This window comes from Montipora foliosa, chromosome 2 (genome assembly GCF_036669935.1).
Source record: "Montipora foliosa isolate CH-2021 chromosome 2, ASM3666993v2, whole genome shotgun sequence".
NCBI lineage: Eukaryota > Metazoa > Cnidaria > Anthozoa > Scleractinia > Acroporidae > Montipora > Montipora foliosa.
In genome coordinates this window covers 59,281,646-59,304,145 of record NC_090870.1, presented here as the reverse complement: position 1 = coordinate 59,304,145, position 22,500 = coordinate 59,281,646, and the positions used below count along the sequence as shown (strand labels likewise).

The 22,500-nt window shown below is 38.3% G+C and overlaps 1 protein-coding gene across 2 annotated transcripts in view; it reads right to left on the bottom strand.

Annotated features, from left to right (window-relative positions):
• LOC137993698 (xaa-Pro aminopeptidase 3-like) overlaps positions 1-22,500 on the bottom strand; it is a 29,971-nt gene that overhangs the window by 3,992 nt on the left and 3,479 nt on the right. Inside the window, exons 3-16 of one of the 2 annotated variants that reach the window (XM_068839673.1) lie at positions 18,230-18,340; positions 15,519-15,573; positions 14,720-14,812; positions 13,937-14,010; positions 12,893-12,962; positions 11,799-11,862; positions 10,704-10,744; positions 9,134-9,246; positions 8,000-8,109; positions 6,618-6,781; positions 5,195-5,345; positions 4,433-4,505; positions 2,946-2,992; positions 1,085-1,245 (exon numbers count right to left, since the gene is read on the bottom strand). In XM_068839673.1, coding sequence (XP_068695774.1) covers positions 1,085-1,245; positions 2,946-2,992; positions 4,433-4,505; positions 5,195-5,345; positions 6,618-6,781; positions 8,000-8,109; positions 9,134-9,246; positions 10,704-10,744; positions 11,799-11,862; positions 12,893-12,962; positions 13,937-14,010; positions 14,720-14,812; positions 15,519-15,573; positions 18,230-18,340 — 1,327 coding nt within the window. The other variant, XM_068839674.1, reaches the window with a different exon arrangement.

Here is a 22,500-nt window from a genome sequence, read left to right as displayed (position 1 = left end):
TACACAGTGCGGTCAAGAGCCGAAGATCGAAACAATCAACTAAAACACAACTACAACAACTGCTAAGAACCCCATCTGGCCGGAGGCAAATCAGTTGGCTATTTTCAAATGAAACTGAGAAGGTACTACCAGGATAAAATTCAACGCGTGGTCATAACAGGTGCTGAACCCGGAATCTTCGGCAAGCACCCTGACCGTGGGACTTCACTGCGCCCGAATTGGATTCTAAAGATATCGATACTTCACAACTTTGACAGATCTTCCTTCGATCTTTATAGACTGGTAATTTGTTCACACACTTTTCCGCGTTTAGTGTCAGCCAGAGAGATTTGCCCGAATTTTAATTGGAATGATTGCCTGATTGGCAATGCAGAGTACTTGACAAGAGCTTCTTTACTGTAGGCATTCTTGACATTTCGTTTCATTGACATACAAAGTGGTTCAGTTCGGAAAGCAGTCTTGCTATACGTAGATTAAATTGAAAAGTTGAAAGAACCTGATAAATTTAGCTACACCTCCAATTATTATTATCCTTGCAGTCTTGATAATCAGCAGAAGATTGGCCCCCAAACATGAAAAAAGTACTGAGTGACAAAGCACTGCATTCATCATTAACTAGAGACTAATACTTCCCTTCTAGGAAAGGTCTCTATTTTTGTGTTCGCTGGGCTTACGACTACGGGAAAAGAGATCTCTGCCATGGGTCGAAACTCACTGTGTTGAGCATGCGCGGTGGTTACTTAGTGACCGAATCCTCACGTGATACTTCACGATGTGTGGGCTCACTTAACAACAGTGGAATTACTGTATAAGGGAAGGAGCGGGACACAGCGGGCTCAAGTCACAGTCAGCAAACATATCATGGGGCATGCGGTTTGAAAAGTGCCGTCCAAGGTTTCAACCCAGCGAACGCAAAAGAAAGAGACCTCTACTAGCAGGGAAGACTAATACACGTTGTAAACAAAAAAATCTGAATGTTCCTTCCGATTGCTAGAACAGAAGGTGTTACACCGAACCACAGGGGACTAATGGGAGCTTGGCCGTGAAGCCAAATTTGGGTGACTACACACGTACTGTAACGAACCTTTCAGGCACTTCTTGGTTGTCCTCAGATATGTAGATACCAGGCTCCACCGTGATCACCATACCCGGATGTAACCCCAGGCCTCTACTGACCATATGCGTGTCATGAGTGTCCATTCCCAGGTAATGACCCACGTGATGAGGGCAAAATTCAGCTGCTTTCTGCAAACCAAGAGGATCAGCTTTGAGCCTCGAAATGAAAAAAGAAAAAAAAAAAAAACACCGAAATACTTATTTCTAAAATCCTCAGTAAGATGATATATTCAGACCCCGTCCGCATGTTTCCGGCTATTTTCGAAAATGGAGACTTTTCCCTCCGTTTTTGCCTCTCGTCCACACGAATACGGCGTTTTCGTTCCCAAAGACGCAGGTTATCGAATACGATGACCTCCGAGGCTAGTGTATAGGTGGACGTGGATGGGCAAATACGATTCGAAAACGCAATCTGTGGACGCAGACTTGTTTCATGTAAGGAGAAAGAATATCCGTTTTCGGACATAGCCGGATACGTACAATACAATAAAATACAATACAATACATACTTAATTGACCGCTCCCCATAGGGGCTTTTCAGGGCCAATGAATACACGACGAAACGACAGAACAGAACAACTACAACAGCTATTAAGAATCCCAACTGGCCGGAGACAAACCAGTTGGCTATTTACAAGTGCAGCTGGGAAGTTAAACCAGGGACTACCAGGATCAAATTCAACGAGTGGTTAGAACGGTCTTGAACCCGGGATCTCCAGATCTCAAGGCAAGCGCCCTAACCACTGGGCCACACTGCCTCCTTACGTATGGACGGGGCCGGATGAGTTGACAACCGAGTCCGCACAGACGAGGGAGTAGTCAGACGGATTGATGTGATAGAAAGATTTAGCATTGCATTTACGTGAAAATGCAAACGGAAGGTTACAGCATTTCATAAAAGCATGGAAATTGAATTAGTTTCTCTTTTCTCACACGTTCAGGAAGTTATTCGATGTCAGCATATAACAGTAAAAAAAATTGCCAAAATCAAGTTTCTTTGATAACAATTATAGCAACTTTCTTTAATGTCAATGGGTTTAGCACTAGAGGCTGACCACTAATTGGAGACAGACACTACAGTAATAAATTAACTCAAATCAAATCAAATGTTGGTTTTTGTGGAGAAAAGAAAACCAGAGTACCTGGAGAAAAATCTCTCCGGGAGCAGAAAGGAGAACCAACAAACTCAACCCACATATGACGCCGAGGCAAATTTCCCTGTCGTAAACGGTCGTTGCCATTTCTCAGAACGGTCGTTGCCATTTGAAACGGTCGATGCCATTTATAACGGTCGACTACACACTTCACTTCAAAGAAAATTAAAAGAAACAAACTAAGAAAAAATATTAACAAAAATTAAGACAAAAAAGGAAAAAAAAACATTTATAAAAGAAAAACTGGAGGAAAAAAAGAGTCCGAAAATTTAAAGACTCGAACTCGGGTTCTTAGTCCTCACCCTAAACAGAACCCTAACCCGAACCCTAACTCATATGACCAGCGAGACACAACTTCCAGTACCTGCAACCTTTTAAGTTCTTAGACCTAATGAGTGTAGTTCAGAGCTAAAAAATGGCATCGACCGTTCTGAGAAATGGCAACGACCGTTTCAAATAGCAACGATTGTTTACGGAAGGGAAATAAGCGACGCCGAGTCTGGGAATCGAACCCGGGCCACATTGGTGGGAGGTGAGTGCACCCCTCCTCCCCTGATTCTTGACAAAACCCAAATTTCAGCGTCACGTTTGCCATTTGTCGTAGACGCAATCCTAAATCTCTGAAGTGTCTCAGCTTACCCCTATTGGGCAGCCGGAAAATGTTGGTAATTTTACCTTTTTCAATTCACTCTCTGTTAAGTTGCTCGGAAGGAAACCTATCTCTATGAAAAATAATAACATTTGATGTAAATAATCTGTTGATTCAAAACGACACATTTCAGTTAAGCAAAAGTTTCGGCAGGTACATTTGCCCTCATCAATGCAAGTAACCACATGCAAAAGAAAAACAACTCTGATCCTCCCATCAAAGTGCGCTTTGGAAAAAAGTTGAAAAACACAAAATATTGCGGTTAAATCACCCACCCTAAACTGGCGTTTCCCGTGGGTGATTGACGTACAATACATACATGTTTGACCACTCCCCATAGGGGCTTTTAAGGGCCAATGAAACACAATCAGCGTAATGAGACAACAGAGCAACAACTGTTAAGAATCCCAACTGGCCGGAGTCAAACGAATTGGCTATTTAGAAGTGAAACCGAAAAGTTGAACCAGGGACTACCAGGAACAAATTCAAGGAGTGGTCACAACGGGTCTTTAACCCGGGATCTTCGGATCTCGAGGCAAGCGCCCTAACCACTCTTCCGAACTGCCTCCTGTGGGTGAACTCTGCGGTGCGCATCTTAAATGCTGACCATTCTCTTCAAAGAGAGACGGAAGTGTTGTAACCCGGTCAAGCGTTGTAAGCAATCACCGTATTAACAAAATGTCCACGGTTTAGATGCCTTTACATGTGACTTTCACATCATAACGTTAAAAATATCAGGACACGAAGGCAATCCCCATATAGTAAATCTTGCAAATCATGGCAAAAACATTGCTATCAAACTCCAAAGTTTTGCAAACAATCCCCTGAGACAGCCACATCTGTAAATTCGCGATTCTCAACTTTCACCATCATCATCATATCTTTTATTTCCCACTGGAGTTCAGAGTAGCTTGGTGCTTGGAAGCTACTATCTCCAAACGTTTTACCCTCCCAACCATGAAACACCACAGGAGACAGACTCACAACACCGGGAACTCCACGCCCTACTCTCTGCGAATAGAGTGTTGGTTCTGAAAGGTTAGCAAATGGTTATGGAAGGAAAGTAAAAGGAACTTTATTTAAGGGTCTAGTCTTCCAGCGCTGGAGCACTAATTGGAACACCGCAAACTGTGAAATCAAATTATTAACGAAAATCAAATGTTGGTTTTTGAGGAGAGGGGAAAACCTTTGTACCCGGGGAAAAACCTCTCCCGCAGAGTAGAGAACCAACAAACTCAACCCACATATATCCTGAGTCACAACGGTGGAAGGCGAGTGCTCTCACCGCTGCGCCAGCCCTGTTCCCCATTGAAGGGCTGTGAGATGGGGCCTATCCTTATCAGAGAAGACTAGAGGGACTAACCATTCGCAGTTTCCACTACAGAGGCAGCAGTTTCTCCTCAGTTATTCAAAGACCTTGAGTGTTAGTCCGGCTGGAGTTTTGATCCCGCACATGCAGTAGTTCCGATGCTCAACCATTTGAGCCAACCGGACACTTATTTTGCTTACTTACGGATTAACTCTTCGCCAAGAAGTAGCAGCATAGCGTGATAGATATAGTCTAATGAAGCGTCTTTTTGACAAAGCTGGAAACATGAAAACAAAGACATAACGCGAATTGAAATAAATAAGATGAAATTTGTAAACTACATTGTTCCTACAGGTGTCCTTTTCTTAAACTGCAGTACTTCTCGCATTTCACTTTTGCAGGCTGTGTTCTGTTGGGAACAACAGCGTCATCAGAAATTTCAGTTTGGGTTGAAATGATTAAACGTAGAATTTCTTCTTCTCTATCTTCATGCAAGACAATATAATATATTCTATATTGGAGGGAGTGTATGATCGGATGTGCGACTATCGCGAGCGGAATGTAAAAAAAAGTTCCATTCATTCTTCGTCTGGAATGCGTTCTGACTTTCTTATAAAACTAGAGAACAAGAACTGCGGAGAAAGAAGCACACATGGCGGCGACTTGGCTCTCTGCGACTTCGTTTTGGAAATCATGAACCAGACGCCCAAACTGCATGTAAACCAAGCGAAAAATTGTTTTTCCCTCTTGGATCTTCCTGGTCAGAGCAAGGACCTTCCGCCCTCCCTGTAAACAGCTTCCTTACGAGATTTGATTTCATTTGAGAATGATCAATCGTACCGAAAAGTCTTTGACGCAACAAGAATAGTACAACTGTACAACTGTGCTGAGCGTAACAGTTCGCCAGCCACTGAGGGATGCTGCAAGCAGTTGCTGACGAAGAGTCAGGATTGAAACCACTCTCACCTTCAAACACTTCTTCTGCACTCTGAGAACCAATTCGTACAGTTCTCGCTGAGGCTCGCTAAATTTGCCGCTCACCGGCCAAGTCCGAGTGATATCACTGGAATAACCATGGAATTCACTTCCAGCATCCATAAGCACAAGTTCGCCGTCCCTGGACAAAACAACCAAAACACGAAAAAGAAATTCAACCTTCCACACACGGAGTGGAGCAAAGACAGACAAATGGCTACTGGACCGTGGAGAACGTTGTCTTCCCGGGTGTCAAGAATAACGAGCGAAAATTAATCTTTTTTTTCTCTTTCGGTCCTCTGAATACAAAGATCGGAAACTCATTTTTGGACAGAAACGTTCTATAGAGCGAGATGAAAAACTTTCGTTAGACAACGCTCTTTTAGTACTATTTGTTTCTTGCAGTGTTTGGGCGGTAAGTGAACTTCATTGTGGTCCGCACAAATACAATTCTCGGTTTTTCATGTGACGGAACAGCGACCGGCGCGGGTTGGTGCTCTTGAACAAAGAAAGGGCCGTCATTTTTTCCTATAACTATCCCTCTGGGACGGACTATTCTTTGCACATGCATACTTCCTGGCACTTATCTATCATCGATAAGAGCAGTTTTAAATAGGATAAAAGACACAAGATCGGCCAATTATAAGCACTTGCAAAACGTTTTGAAACTAATGGACTGATGACATTATTTTCATAACAAGCAAATCTTTGTAACATCCGTGTCTTCCTTTCATTCTTGGACCAAAGTTTACACAACGGCTCAAAAAATAAGCAATCGTGGTTTTTGTGCATTAACGTTCGAGGTCTTTCGAAAACATTTAATGTTGGAAAGTCGTTTCATACAACAGTCAATGTTTTCCAAAGTCGTAAATTTCGAAAGACGTAATACGTCTCACTAGGCGTATGCATTCCACATTCTTTATACTTTTATTCTCTGGCACAAAACGCATTTAAGTTTAGCTTACGGCCAAGAGAGTATTTAAAAGCAATAATAGTCAGTAATTAGGTGATCTAAAAATCGAGAGGGATTGTTCAATTAAGATCTATGACCGTTCGATATGCAAAGTATATCTTACAAAGAAAACACAACAAAATTAGTAAAGGGTTGGGGGGGGGGTGCTACTTGGGTGGAAGATGATGTATTGAATTGTGGGTTGATTCTGGAAATTGACCACCGCAAAATACCCGGGATTGGTCACGTTCTACTGGAACGACAGGCATTTTAGACAGCAAAAATCTAAAACTAACCACAGAAAGCATGCGCCAGGACCACCCAACAGGGGAACGCCTTTGCAAACTTTTGCATTGAAACGCGAATCTTCACCCGTTTCACAGTTATCGACTGATTCGAAACCAAAATGAATGTACAGTTAAGTGTTTTAAAGTTCACTTCATCGACTGTTGTGGCGTTTACCTAAGAACCTGAGTATTGTTGATATAGTGAAGTGTGTTTGCCATGGAACCACTTGCTACCACAGGCGGATATGCTAGTCTCTCGGCTCCAGCCATCCGACATTCATACTCCACGATGTTATGCAGGTGAGACTCTTCCAGACCGGGACGCGTGCTCCGCATAACCTTGATAAAGAAATTCATGAATATAACATATACATGTAGGAACCAACGATAAAGATAAAGAGATGAGCGCGGTGGTGGAGGGGCTTGCGACCGCACCTCGAACTCAGGATCTCACTCCGGCTTTTCGCTGACCGTGTTACCATATAATGTCATATCACACTTGTTCTGTTCTGACAAGTACTAGGAATTGCGCCAATGTATATGTCATATTGTGACTATGATATATTCAATGCCCGGTGACGACAGTTATGCGATTATCTTAACTCCGGTCTCGATAGCATATTGCATTATCATAGGACTAAGGCTACATATACATACACAAGTAACGGACGAATTTTCGACCAGTTAAAAAATTTGACCGGACATTTTGTTCGCACGGAACCGTGCAATATTTTCTCCGTGTTCACACGGAACGAACTAACCGCAAATGAATTTCAACTTTTGTCAGAGGTTGTCAGACAAGTTCATTCAATTCTCCTTGGATATTCGAACGTTTTCACGCTTCTCGTCCGCCACGACGAGATTTTGTGGTGACAAAATTGTCCTACCAAAGAGACGCCAAGGGGACGTAGTCCCCGGTGTTGTGGTCTAACCTTATCTGGACGGGGGCATCTTTCACTTCCATAAAAATTAATTGTAAACTGCGTAACAAACAGTCTGGCTAAAATCCCCCACAAAGTATTGTAAATTAGTCCTGAAAAGCCCCGTGGGGAGGGAATAATAGCCTATCGATTGTATTGCATTCGATTGTTCTGCCCGGTAATTTTAATTTTTAATTAACAATGTAATAGTAGCGAGAAAAGCGGTTAATAACTCGACACACTCCATCTTCGTAAGCTTAGTTACCAAGCATTCTTGCAACCACGTCTTTAAATGCCGCACAAGAATTTCGACGGTCAAGGTGTTCACACTGCACCAGTTACCAGCTAAGAATTCGTTCCCGATTTTGGCGTTCAAATTTTTGAACGGTTTGGCGTGTAAATTTTGGCACTGTTAGCGTGCCATGGGACTGTTAGCGCGCCACAATCGATTGACACTCGCTCTATACTCTACAAAATTATTCCATCGCTGTTACCATAGGAGCAACTTCCGTATTGCACCCCATAATATATTTTGCACTCATCCCTTATTTATGCATTTGTCATTGACAAATCAGAATCGTGATATTCTCTTTAGTATATAATAAGTGATGAAAAAGCAGAGTAAATAATGTCTCACCTTCACAATAGCTCTGGCCGTCAAAGAGGCTGATTCTCTCAGGAGTTTTATTTCTGCTTTTGACTTAACAAGTCTGAGCATTTGAGTGTTATGACCCAAAATAAGTAAATCTGGAAGAAAGGTGAGCAAGTTTCATTAGTAATTTTCGAATGGATGAAATTTCGTACATGTATATTTAAACTGAGGAATGGACATGAAGTGAAAATTACAAAAGGGAGAAATGATCCTCACAATTATCTGGACAATTTAAGGACGGTGCCCCTACTAATTCAAAGGTGTTTTTGCGCGGTTTATAAATACGCGGGAAAAGCATATCTTAAAAAAAAGTTATCGAAATCCAAAAAGAAAATTGGGGGTAACCACATATTTTTCAAAGATCAGCAATACTTGTAAAAAGCTTTAATCTACAAAGCAATTTATGGTGTCCTTTTCCAAACTGAAGACTTTTCCAGACTGTTAGTCGACCACAGTCGAGCAATTCTTCACAACTTCTCGCCTCTCCTCTTTGTCATTCATGAGGGCAGGCAAATCTTCTAACTGGATGTTCAGGTCTCTAGTGATGCTGTCCAAGAAGCTAAATGGTCTTCTTCCTCTGTTAGTACATTGGAGTATCAGAAGCAGAACGTCGGGGATTATCTGATCTTTAGCTGTTACAAGCAATGCCCAGCAAAACTTGCTCTTCTTCGCGCAACCAACGTTGATATTGTAGGGAGGTCACCGTAAATTTCAGCTTTAGTCTTGTGTTGACGCCAGGAAATGTTCTTAATAATATAATTATCTCTGAAAAATGCACGGTTACCCCCAATTTTCTTTTTAGATACCAAGAGCAGTTACTAAGTTCTGCTTTCTCCGCATAGTTCTAGACCACGCAAAAATATGATCCCTGTATTAGTAAGCACCAAATTCCACCCATAAAAACCCGAATATCTCGAGATGCGCAGAACGTATGCGCTATAACAATAGTAGACACCATCCTTAAGCAATTTTCTCCCACAAGCTTACACAACAGTTCCTTTTAAAGTTGTCCTGTTCCTCAGTGATACTAATATATTTTGGGCCCGCAAAACATAAGATCTGACAATAACACGCTCAATAAACAATAACCTAAATTTAGATACAACTCAGAGCACTTACTTTTATAAGTAAACTTTTCTGTGTGAAAAAGAACCTTGGAAATTTCATCATGAACCACTGGATTGGTGGGTCGTAAATGATCATACCACACACAATAATCCTTTCCTGCAAATCTGGTAAAAGAAACAACGACTGACTGATGAAGTCCTTGAATTTACAGTATACAAGGCAAAGACCTTAAAACTGTCAACATTTCGCAGAATTCAATGCAACAACAAAACAAGGAAAAGGAAGATACAAAACAAGTAACAATAAAGACCATGAACACAATATTACGGTCCAATAATGATTAGATAAAGATAAATGATGAAGATATTGTAAATGTCTTATGATAAGGATGATACATGTACATAATATAACAATACATGCAGTGGCACAATGATAATACTACTACTACTACTACTACTACTACTACTACCACCACCACCACCACTAATAATAATAATAATAATAATAATAATAATAATAATAATAATAATAATAATAATAATAATTAACAATTATTCACCGAAGTGGAAGTGAATAGTGGTGGATATTTTTGCAGGCACTCAATGGTTGAGTTAAATTGCTCTTGTTGTTGAAACCAAGCTGAAAAACATCACATTGTTTCATTGTTTTCATTGTGATTTTAGTGCTCGACAGTCTTTGTAAACAAGGCATTGTATTTTGATTTTTCGTCTTAGAATATGAGGCTGGAGAGATTAAATAACTTACCATTAAATACTGTTACACCAAACTTTGTTGCCATTTTTGTGTTTTTCGGTACAGCCTCCTTGTTCATTGAAAGATTTCCTTTTCAGAAATCGAAGCGAAACAGGAAGCCATTTTGTTTCTCTTTGGCTGCTCGGAGGTGAATAGTACTTGGATAATCACCTCCGGGCTAGCCAATCAGTGCGCGCCAAAAGCACTATTCACTTGTGTGGTATATACTAATAATAATAATAATAATAATAATAATAATAATAATAATTATTATTATTATTATTATTATTACTGAAGAACCACAACATTATTATGATGACAACAACCACAACACCCTCAAATCCAATGACATAGATTAACCCATTGATGTCTGAACTGCCTCCCCTAGTAAAATCTACTAAGTTTCATTCCCAGGACTCAAGGGGTTAACAAAACACAAGTGGTACATTTGCATCCATGTAATCCACCAACGCACAAAGATAATATTGATCACTCCAGACAATGATTTTTTAAAGAGCATTTTAAAATGATACTTAACCCTTTGACGTCCAAACCGGCCTAACCCGGCCAGACTTACTGGTAGAATTTTACTCTGTCTAACACCAGACAATTTTACTCGTCAATGGGGAACCCCTGGGAGTCAATGGGTTAACCCATTCACCCCTAAACCGGCCTAAACCAGCCATACTTCGTATTTTACTCTGTCTAATGCCAGACGATTTAACTCGTCAATGGGGAACTCCCAGGAGTCAATGGGTTAATCACTCACTGAAATACTATGTCCCATTACGTAATGAAAAATTATGTTACAAGAGAAAACACTGTAAGTTATAAACTAGATAAATTAAACAATCACTATGCAACATACCTGTCATTCAGAACAGTAGCAAGATTTCGAATAGAATAAGACTGGAAAGAAGATATTTTAAAATGGGTCAAAAATGACATTGAATAAATTTTGACTCTATGTTTTCTGTGGTTCATATATTTCCCCATTGATTGAAAAACATTTAATCGGTTGCTATGTTATGGAACAATAATTATTAATAGAACAGTCAAACTGTTTCAATTAATTAAAAACAAACAATAAATAAATTTTATTTTTCCAACAAACTTTAAACCACATGTTTTGTAACTTAAAAGAATAAAAAGGATTCATCAAAGGAATCATATTTTAAATCTATGCAAAGACGGCCAGGTTTGCAGGGTAAAAATTACAAGGATTTGTATGGGAATCCAGACAATCCATCCATTCATTGCTGAGAAGTTTACAGGGATGAATGTTCAAATATTCAAAACCCTTCGAGGCTGGCTTACAACGAATTTGGACAAGGATGGTCAACTGTTCACTTGAGCCATGATACGGTGAGAGCAAATCAGTGAACGGTTGACCAGCCATGTCCACATTCGTTGTAAGTGAGCCTTGAAGGATTTTGAATATTCATTGCTGTTTCTCAGCAATGGATACTCGCTGGACCTTGAAACTTGGTCAAAGAAATGTAAATTGATCTGTGCTGCTGTCACCGGAGTTTGAGCGTGACTGATGCCAGAGAAGTGCGATTTTATCGGCGAGATGTGAGGTAAGCTAGAGAATACTTTCCAGCCTTTCCTTTATTTATGCACGAGTGACAACCCAGGAAGCTGGGAAGTTGCTTAAATCGCAAAATAACCACAAAGAAATTAAGAAAGTGACATCAGGACAATAAAGTACAGCTTTTTCATTGAGAACTTTCGCGTGTAAATATCTTTTTGACTGTTTGTTATCGGGATTCCCATACAAATCCTCATTATAATTTTTACCTTCCACGGCTGAGCCGCCAGTGATTTATGTTGCAAAAAGATATGCCGCAAAATTATTTTTATTAAAAAAAATACCATAGATTATATCTCGCCTTGAATGAACTTAAAATGTGGACCACAGCAAAGTCAAGACTAACGAACATTGAAGACAAGAAAAACTTACCTCATCAAATCCAAAGAAAAGGATTGCATCTTTAGTTCCTGGATGTTTGCCCTCCCACAATTCCCTTAAAGGAAAACAATTGTGTGTGTGTGAGAGTGTTAAATACTACAGGATAATGCCATCTTGAAAATCATAAGTAACAAAATCCTGAAGATCCAAAAAAAGTTCCTACATTATCAAAAAGAGTTGTTAAGCAAACTTATCTTTAGTTAACCCATTGACACCTCAACTACCCTAGGGCACCCCCCAGGGGTCAAGAGATAATTATGATTTTCATTAAAGTGCTACCACGACCAAAAAAACAATTCTTTTTTTTCTTTGGATTTCAAAAGAATGTTAACTAAACACTAAGTGACGCATGTTTTGAGTTCTCATTTTAAAAAGACACCTGTTTATTTTAACTGGAATAATTCTAACTAATTGGTATGCCATTACAAACTTTAAAATCTTGAGAGAGCTGGGCAGAGGAGAAAATGACATCAAAGACTCACTAGTTTAAGAATGAAATGCGTGTGTAAGCGGCTGAATTAATGTGTAGCACGGGAGTTTCAGGCTTTCAGACTTTTAAACCCGTGTTTTGCATATATAATAAATTGTGTTTACACAGTGAAATTTTAAGCTAGTGGGTTTACACATGACATCATTTTCCCTAGATCCAAACCTCTGAGGGCCAATCGGTCAGTTTTGAATGTGAGTAATGGCGGACCGTGAAATCCAAAACTTACACTCAAAATAAACAGCCTTTGGATAAAACTCTAAGCTCAAAATTTTGCCAGTTAGGTGTTAAGCGAACACGCTTTCAAAATCTGAAGAAAAAAAGGAAGTGATTTTTGATCATAGTAGCACTTTAATGACTAAATTTAATGCTTTGCGACTACTAGATATTTTAATATAACTGTTTACATGTTTTACTTGCAACATATGGGTTTTAGGTCAGTAGTGTGTTGACCAATACATTGTTGGATCCAATTCAATACTATATATAACAACATTGGCCGCAATATTGCAAGGTTGCCCAGATCAGTACTGCAATCGACTAAATTCCACAAACTAAAATTTTTTTAGACCTACACACTGTAGTCTGTGATGATTACCTTTTCGGGTCGTAGGGTTGGATAAACAAGGTACTCTTGTGAGCTGGAAATGGTAGGCCATCCACTGATTCTGAAAGAAATGCAAGACATATCCTTGTATCAATCATCCGATCCTTCCTACATCTGATCAAGACTAAGGCAGCGTTTACATGAATGCGGTTACTGTCATCCTTCTGTTGGCATGACGGTCTGATCAAGACTGTTACTGAGACCAGGTCAATTTGAAAACACTACCATAAGTGGAGCATTTTGAAAACAATATATCGGTTCATATGTTGTTGTTTAAACGGTAAAACCACATCGATTTGAATGAAGAACTTTACCAAATTAGTATAATAATGACCATTGCACTTGTCAGTGATCAGTGCCTGGGAACAAGATCGACATGACCTTAACATTTCCAAAATAGTTCCATGTAAACACTTCCACACCATATTGATTTTGATGCTGTTTCGAAATCATAAAACTGTGTCGATGAGAAACTGCATTCATGTACAAATGTAAATGCTGCCTTAGTTTACTCTCAGATTTCACTTTCAAAGCTGCTGCCTAAGAAAATTTTAAAGGGGCCCTCAGAGCTAAACGCTGAGAACTTAGGAGCCCAACATACGAAGTGAAAGGTGTTGCTGTGAAAAATTAAGGCGCCCAGAGCTATTCTTTGGGAGCCCCAGGCTACCGAGCTCCTGTTAGGCAACACTCTTGACTTTCCCGACATCATGATTTCAATAACTGGAAGTCAAAGGTCGAACCTTTTTTAAAGCAAACAAAAAATGACTCAATAAATAATAAAAAAAAAGAACTTATTTCTTACACTCAGACTGCAATTAAAAGGTTTGAAATTAAAATGGAATACTTGATTCGGATAAAGCGATTGATAAAGTTCAGTTGACTCAAGCTAATATATTCAACTTTTCAAGCTTAATTTAATGCATTCTGAGTGCATATTATCATTTTTTTCAAATCCTGCCTGTATAGCAGGAAAATATCTATGACTATGAATAATAAATGTTGAATATCTAAAATAATAATATTAGTAGTACTTACGCAAAACTAAAACTGCATCTGCTTCTTGAAAACCAGTCAGGTAGAGAAAATCTGTGTTTTGTCGGAAAGGATACCTACGTTACATGTATAAAAAATAAACTAAGTGATTCAAGTAGAATTTAAAGCATTTGATTGGTCTCCAAAGTTAGCACTGAAATAAAGTCATAACCAATTTAATTTACAAGTGCATTGCCTTTGCAGAAAATGTTGCAATCAGGCCAATTCCTAGGGCACAAAAAATCCTGTATCTTCTTTACTAGGGCTATATATCCAACTGTCAGCCTCCTGTGTGCTAACCCATGCGGACAATTATGTCCAGAATTGCCCCTAATTAGATTCATGCAGATTTCAATAAACATCATCACTTCAGTTGTTTCCTTGCTCTTCTCCCAAGCTTCAACATCACTTACACTGTACAATTGCAGTAAACATGCTAAAAATGACACTAACCTTAAACCTTACCTTATTCTTTGAAACAGGTAGCAAATATAGCATAGATTTAACCCTTTGACTCCCAAACCAGCCTAAACCAGCCAGACTTAGTATTTTACTGTCTAACACCACACAATTTCACTCATCAATGGGGATTGAACCCCAGGGAGTCAATGGGTTAAAGGGACACTTCAAGTTGGACATCAAAATTAGGAGTGCATCTAATGATAATTATTACTAAAGGTGCATTTCTCAAAACAAGCTTGTGGATTATTACCCTTTGACTAATGCCACATGCTTTGACTCATCATACCCATACATATCTCTCACTCACATCGATTTACCACTTACGGTACATCCGTTGTCATATAGGTCACTGGATTGCTTGGAATGATCACCAAGTGCTTGTCATGAGTTTCACCAAAATGTGTCTTAGCAAGCAGACTGAAGGTTGAAAAAAATTTACCAGTTTTCAATATAATATACTTCCTAAAAAAGCCACTCATAGATTTTTACTCTCAAGACTGTCTAATGGCATACAATGTTACTTGTCCATTAGCTAAGGGCACTATGTCCCCTGTTAACCGGCTTTCCCTAAATGAAAGGACACTAGTTTGAAGAAATTTGAATGTATCAACTGAAGGCCCTTTGAATTGAAACAATTTAACCTACATTGAAATTTCTTCAAACCAGGGTAGCAGTGAACTACAGGACACTGGTGTACGCTTTCAGATGTCTGATTGTCAACCTGGGGCTGATTGTTAAAAGTCTGGTTAGCGTAGCGCTAACCGTTAGTTAGGATGTACAATGTATCAAAACCGATAAGTTTCCATCATGATGGTATTTAATGCTGGTTAGTGCTAACCATACTTCACACAACCCAGGCTGGGCTGCTGTGAGACCCTTAACTTTTCTTATTTAAGGACACTTATAATAAGATCTTACTCATGACAACCAATGCGTGGCAATTTTACTAGTCAATGGGAAAACCTTGATAGGGGTGAAAGGAAAAAATAATAAAATATTAACTTAGTCTACTCAAAGGAATGTAATAAAAACTGTACAGTTCCAAAAAAAAAAAAAAAAAAAGAAAGAAAGAAATTATCCACGAAGGAGTCAAAACCCTAGACTGACTATTACATGCTTGTACCTAAGGAGCTTGTGCCTTCTGTCTCTGTACTCCTTTTTAGTGATTCCAGGGGTAACTGAAAACAAGAATTAATTGACTCAGATTTTACAGATCAAAATTGCCACAGACCTAATCACAGAATATATCTTTTTACAGCACTGAGAAAGGAGCAGATGATTATTCTTAGTTTCAGATTCCCCAAAAGAAATTCAGTAGGGTCATTACAGCATGAAATGGCCAACTACTGCAGCAGTTCAATACTTTACAAATGTACATATAATTGGCAAACTTAGACCACAATATAATGGGGATGATAGCTTGTTCTGAGCATAGGACAATATTAACCACAATAATTGGTCATTTACAAAGTGATAATTCGGTGTGAATGGTTCAAGTGGTCAAAATGGATAAGTTGTTATGGTCCAACGTAACTGAAGAGATCTTGCTGCAGTTGATTACAATTATAGAAATATCCAGATAATTTGGCTGAAGGGTGTGGCTACTTGTGAATTGAGCCAGGTGTCAAATCCATGCCCTCTTGGACCAAAGTCCAGTGTTCTCGTCAACTTAAAACGCCAAGTAAGTAACATATTACCAAACTTCTAACTTTAAAAAACGCATGTAAATTATCATTGAACATGATGTAATGTACCAAAGGTGCCATCTGGTGTTCCTCTCTTTGATCTTCTTGGAGTGGGATTCATGTCTGGAGGGGACGGCTTTTGAAGTACCATCACAGTATCATCACCTCCGTCACTCTTAACACCAAACATTTGCATTTTTTCTCGTTCAGTATTTTTTGAAGATATTATGCTAGGCTTGAATGGAAGTATTTTAAGTCCACGGAAGTGAGAAAATATTATGACAAACGCTGCAACCAAAATGCCCATCAAAACCACCAATGAAGTAAGCTTTCGAAGAGTACAGCACCAAACCATGTTAAGAGAACTGCCTTACAACCAAACAAAGTCAGGCTTGTAAAATGGATAATCTTTCTTGAGGTGGCACTTCAATGTTGATTTTTAAAAACCTTAGAATCATTTTGAATGTCATTATAATGAAGTGTTGATCCTTGTTTAGATCAAGAAATTTTGAATTAAAACAGAAAAGTAGTGATCCATTCCCCAGAGCAAAAGTTGAACAGAGAAATCACTGAAAAGAAGATTTGCTTCAAGACATCTCAGGCTAATAATCTGTGGGCTTCACTAAAAAATTCTGAAAACTTCTTTGTTCCATGTTTCTATTGTCTTGTTTTTTTCCACATTCATGACAAGTGACTTGCAAATTACATTGCTGCCACCAGCACTACAAACATGTCATGATCAAGTGCTCAATTCTCTTTACATTGTTGTATCACCAGATAAACCATAATGTTATTTTTAACTAGTGCTTATGGTTACAGTGTGCCATGTCATTTCTTAAAACAAAACTGGAAGTTGTCTCTGATTAATTTCCATCTTTTGGTGAAAGCTTGAAATCTGAATCTTCCACTAAATATAACTGAAAATTACAAAAAACCTACAGCTGTAGTTACCATTAAGTTTCTACATGTAGGTGAAATCATTTTGTTGACAAATTAAATTAGTTTCTGGTGAATTTTTTTTCATCCTTTCTAATTTGATTTGAAACAACTTGGTATCTCACATGTTATAAAGTTTAAACACCCGACAATAAGGAATTTCATTTACCAAACAAAATGTTTTGAAGTAATTTTTACTTGATCAATTTTTACCTGTCATAAAGTGCAGGTAAAAACGAGTTTGGTTAACAATGACATCCAAATAACAATAAATGTTTTTTAAAACATGGAATTTATCAAATGAATCCCAAAAAAAATTGTTCTTCAATGTAAACACAATTCACAAGACAGCAAGTTTGAAACAGTACACTCGTGAAGTAAGACCGCTCTGTGGTGCACTCATCTGTTAAAGAGAGCAATTATTTTCAAACAGCAATTAAAATATGACTAAGTACAGTAATTATTATAAAGACATGACTGCCATGGAAATAAATGATTAATAATTAATAATTGTCATGAGCTTATTGTGTGCAATCATGGTAATTAAGTAATAAAAAATTGTAATTAATTACCTTTCTAATGTTTGGGAGAATAATTTTATTCAATATTAAAATACTCCTAAGTGTTTACTATAGACGTCGAGTTCAAGATGACATTGACTGTTGCCAGATCCAATTCAAAATCAGTGATTTCAATAACAAAAAGTGTTGGCTACTTCACTCAGTGTTGGCTACTATTTTCCTAAATTGAAGAAATTAAAGACAGATTCTTCCAAACCTAAGATTCATTTAATTCATTATGACAACAGTGGTATCTGTTTGGCTGTCTGTGGCTGCCTGGAAAAGTACATACGGGATAGGTTTTTGAGAGAGAAAGGGGAGTGTGCACGAAGACAACAAAGTAAGAAGAACTTTATATCATTTGAACATGACTTTAATGCAAATAATCCATCAACAGATTATCTGACCAACATCATTAAATTAAACTTGTTTAAAAATTAAATGTTGCGTGACACAAATTATTGTGTCACAGTATCCACTGAATAGCAATCAATCTCTCTCTTTAGTCTTGCTCTCTTAGGAAGATTACATTACATCATTAGCTTGAATAATGATAATAATAATAATAATAATAATAATAATAATAATAATAATAATAATAATGTCATCAATTTTTTTCACACAATATCAATAGTTACAGCCTCAGCACTTACTTTCACCTTCCTCCAACAGATGCGGGTGAGATTCTGAAGTGGGTTGTCCAATAGTCCTGGACTTGTCACCAGCAAATCCAAGTCCCCTTTCACTAAGACACTTCAGTTTGGCTACAAAAGATTAATTTCAACATTTGTCAATTTACTGTGATCAAAATGTTTCATTAAAGCAAGCCATTAATAAAAATGTATCACTGTTTCCACATGCAAACATGACAGAATGAATAGAAAGCTTAATGGACAGCTTGCAAAGAAAAATTTAAAATCTGCAAGATCTTGATAAGTAAGAGATGAATAATATTTATTTAATCATTTGTTATTGATCTGCTTTTGTTATATAAACACCAATGAAATACCAAGTGAGCTTTCACACGTGAAGATAGCATGTTACACGTATTTTCACATGTGAAAAGATCACTGTTGCTATGGTTACATATGAAATTCTTTTGATGCCTTTTGTGAAATGATTAGCATTTCATTGGTGTTTATATAATAAATAGAATTATTTACATGGCCGCTTGGAGATACGAAATTTCTCTTCTTGTGTTGAAAAATACTTCACTCGTTCGCTGCGCTCACTAATGAAATATTTTTCAACACTTAAAGAAAAATTTTGTATCTCCGCGCAGCTATGTAATATCCTCTATTTCCCACATATTCATAAACCACACAAAAATACATTTGAATTAGTAGGCACCATTCATAAATTATGTTTCTCTGCTAAGAGAAATTCCATTTGGAGAATCCGAAATTTAATGCAAATTTGCTGTACAGCTGTAGTTTACATTTTATTCAGTTACTTTATTTTTGTCATGAACTTCATTGCTACACTCTTCCACTGGAAATCCCCACCTTATCGTGATGATCCCTTAGTTTACAAAATTGCTAATTATAAAAAATAAGACATGTATAAAACACAGGTTGCAGGTCATTGTTTTACCAACACAGAAACAACCCTATGCTAACAGAAACAACCAATGCTAACATTAGGCCTAAGGTTTGCTTTAATCCATTGACTCCTAGGGGTTCCCTGGGCTAAAAAAAAAACCCCATCTTGTCGTCCGGGACATGTAGATTTTCCCCTCCGGCAAGTAACTTTCTCCCCTTACTAGCCCTACGGGCAAGAGCCCAGGCAAGCCATTCGCAGACTAAATTTTTGATTAGTGATTTTGAGAAGAAAGATTTTAGGTTAAATTTTAGGCTCAAGGTAATCAAGTGTTTAGATGAAGCTTGACGAAAATTACAAGTTGACAATGACGTGTCATTGACAATTATTGAACAAAAACACTATGGTGCGATATAAAGGCATATGAAAACAGTCAGTTAAAGAAGCTCATTGACTTTTCATTGGGAAGGCAGATAATCATGACAGAGTATCTGACAATGTAGAGTACACACTACTTCAATGTGAATCCGTGTTAATTATTACAAACCATACAGCTTCATAAAGACACAATGAAGAAGTTAAAAGTTGTGGAAGTATTACAAAAAATGAATATAATGGTGTAAATATGAAAGTGATCAGCACTAATAGGACTACTGTGAAAATGGGTTTATTACATTAGCACAGACCTGTAGACAAGTGTGGCTTCCATTTTTGGGTTCATGAAGTATTAATGAGCTTGAAAATTTGGGCTAGTGGGGAAGTGCCCTGGCAAAGAAAAGTTTGAGAGTTACTTGCCCAAGAGGCAAGGTGGAATTCAACTATTTTTCGAGCCCTGGGTTCCCCATTAATGAGTAAAATCGTCTGGCGCTAGACAGAGTAAAATAGTCAGACCGGTTTAAGCCACACATGTCCAATATACATGAACTGAGTCGGGTCGTCAATTGCTGTTGACGGCCCGACTCGCCGGATGTCGGGTCGTGAAGTTTAAAAAGGAAGTAAGATTTACTGCCGGAAGTCGAACTGCCTGAGGCAGCTTCAAATATCGACGGATCGTGACGATCCGATCAGGTCGTGACGACCCGTCATTTGAAAATTCGACCCGACTTTTGAAAGTGTCAGGTGGTGAGAGAAAGAACAACTTCGATGAACAAAGGAGGCTGTGCTGCTCAAAAATGTTGCATGCTTCGTTGTCAAAGAGTAGTGACTAAAATATCGATATACGCGTAGAAAATTATAAACATCGACCAGAATAGCATTCACAAATGTTGCGAATGTGTCCTTGATACCCTGACAACATGCTGTTCAGAAACAGCAATAATGACTGACTGTAATAGCGCTCCGAAATGTTGAATGCTTCGTTCTTAAAGCGTCGCGAAATCGCCGTACACTTCCTCAAAACATATAGTGACTAAAATATCGATATATGCATAGAAAATTATAAACATTGTCCACAACAGCAATCACAAATGTTGCGAATGTGTCCTTAATACCCTGACAACATGCCGTTCAGAAACAGAAATGATGACTGACTGTAATAGCGCTCCGAAATGTTGAATGCCTTGTTCTTGAAGCGTAGCTATGGAAGTGTCAGGTGGTGAGAGAACGAAGAACTTCGATGAACAAAGGAGGCTGTGCTGCTCAAAAATGTTGTATGCTTCGTTCTCAAAGAGTAGCGACTAAAATATCGATATACGCATAGAAAACTATAAAAATCGACCAGAATAGCATTCACAAATGTTGCGAATGTGTCCTTAATATCCTTATACCATGTTGTCCAGAAACAGCAATACTGATTGACTGTAATAGTGCTCCGAAATGTTGAATGCTTCGTTCTTAAAGCGTCGCGAAATCGCCGGACACTTCCTCAAAACATATAGTGACTAAAATATCGATATACGCATAGAAAATTATAAACATCGTCCACAACAGCAATCAAAAATGTTGCGAATGTGTCCTTAATAACCTGACAACATGCTGTTCAGAAACAAAAATAATGACTGACTGTAATAGCGCTACGAAATGTTGAATGCCTCGTTCTTAAAGCGAAGCCATGGAAGTGTCAGGTGGTGAGAGAACGAAAAACTTCGATGAACAAAGGAGGCCGTGCTGCTCAAAAATGTCGTATGCTTCGTTCTCAAAGAGCAGCGACTAAAATATGGTATAGGCATAGAAAACTATAGAATAGCATTCACAAAATTAATGTTGCGAATGTGTCCTTAATATCCTTATACCATGTTGTTCAGAAACAGCAATAATGACTGTAATAGCGCTCCGAAATGTTGAATGCTTCGTTCTTAAAGCCTCGCGAAATTGCCGTACACTTCCTCCAAACATCCAAGCGTAGCAAAATCGCAGCAAGCTTCCTAAAAGCATCAAAAAATGGTGAATGGTTCGTTCGTTCGTAGCGAAATTAATACCCAGACAACATGCTGTTCAGAAACAGGGATAATGATCGTTCATAAATGCGAGGATCATAGCTTAACTTGAAAACAGTTACTGTTTATTAATTAATTTTATTAATTTAAAGAACGACAACTCCTATGATACTGCAACGAGAAAGTGACTGCTAACACGGAAACAAAAATGCTGGGCAAATTCTTTCCCAACAACTCCATCCTTAATTCACACAGAAGCAATGATATTTGCAAAATCATTGCTTCCTATCTGAGAACAAAGTGACGATTATAGCAGCATTTTTAGTTGCTTTCAGCTTAACAAAGTCACCAGCACCAACACTGTATCCTAATCTGCCTAATGACTTGCGGTTCTATCTTTAATTTGGAAAGTCAGACTTAAAATTCTACTACCTTACTCTATCATTTACGAATTCTAAGAGTTACGTTGAAAAAACCCCTTCCACACCAGCACTCATTAAAACACTTACGCCCAAAAAATGTACAAACAACGGCCCGCATTTTCCACCCCACGTCCGGCGTCAAGAAATTATGCATTCACGTTGCAGAAAATCCACAAATAAACCGTAAACCAGCACTATTGCTACAAAACAGACTGAACAGACAAAAGCAAATAAAGAACTTCAAAACTATTGCAGAGAAGTCGTTAACAGATTTAATCTCTTCATGAAAAACGGAATGCTGATCTGTTGGAAGAACGCAGCATAACAATTCATTTCATGAGTTTTACGTCCTTTAAATAAGTATACCCCAAACGGCAACCTCGCATTGTCGCTGCATTCTTCACGGTCACACGTTTCATAAAAACCCCCAATAAAGTATGTATTTTCTGGAAGCTTAGGAATTGTAGATTCCGATTACTAGTTGATTTAAGGCAAGAAATAAAAACCTTTCCTAAAATAGCCCTCATTTTTCAAAAGTAAATAGTTTCACAAGTTGAGTTCGTTTCTGGTCAGAATTTAACCGGAAAC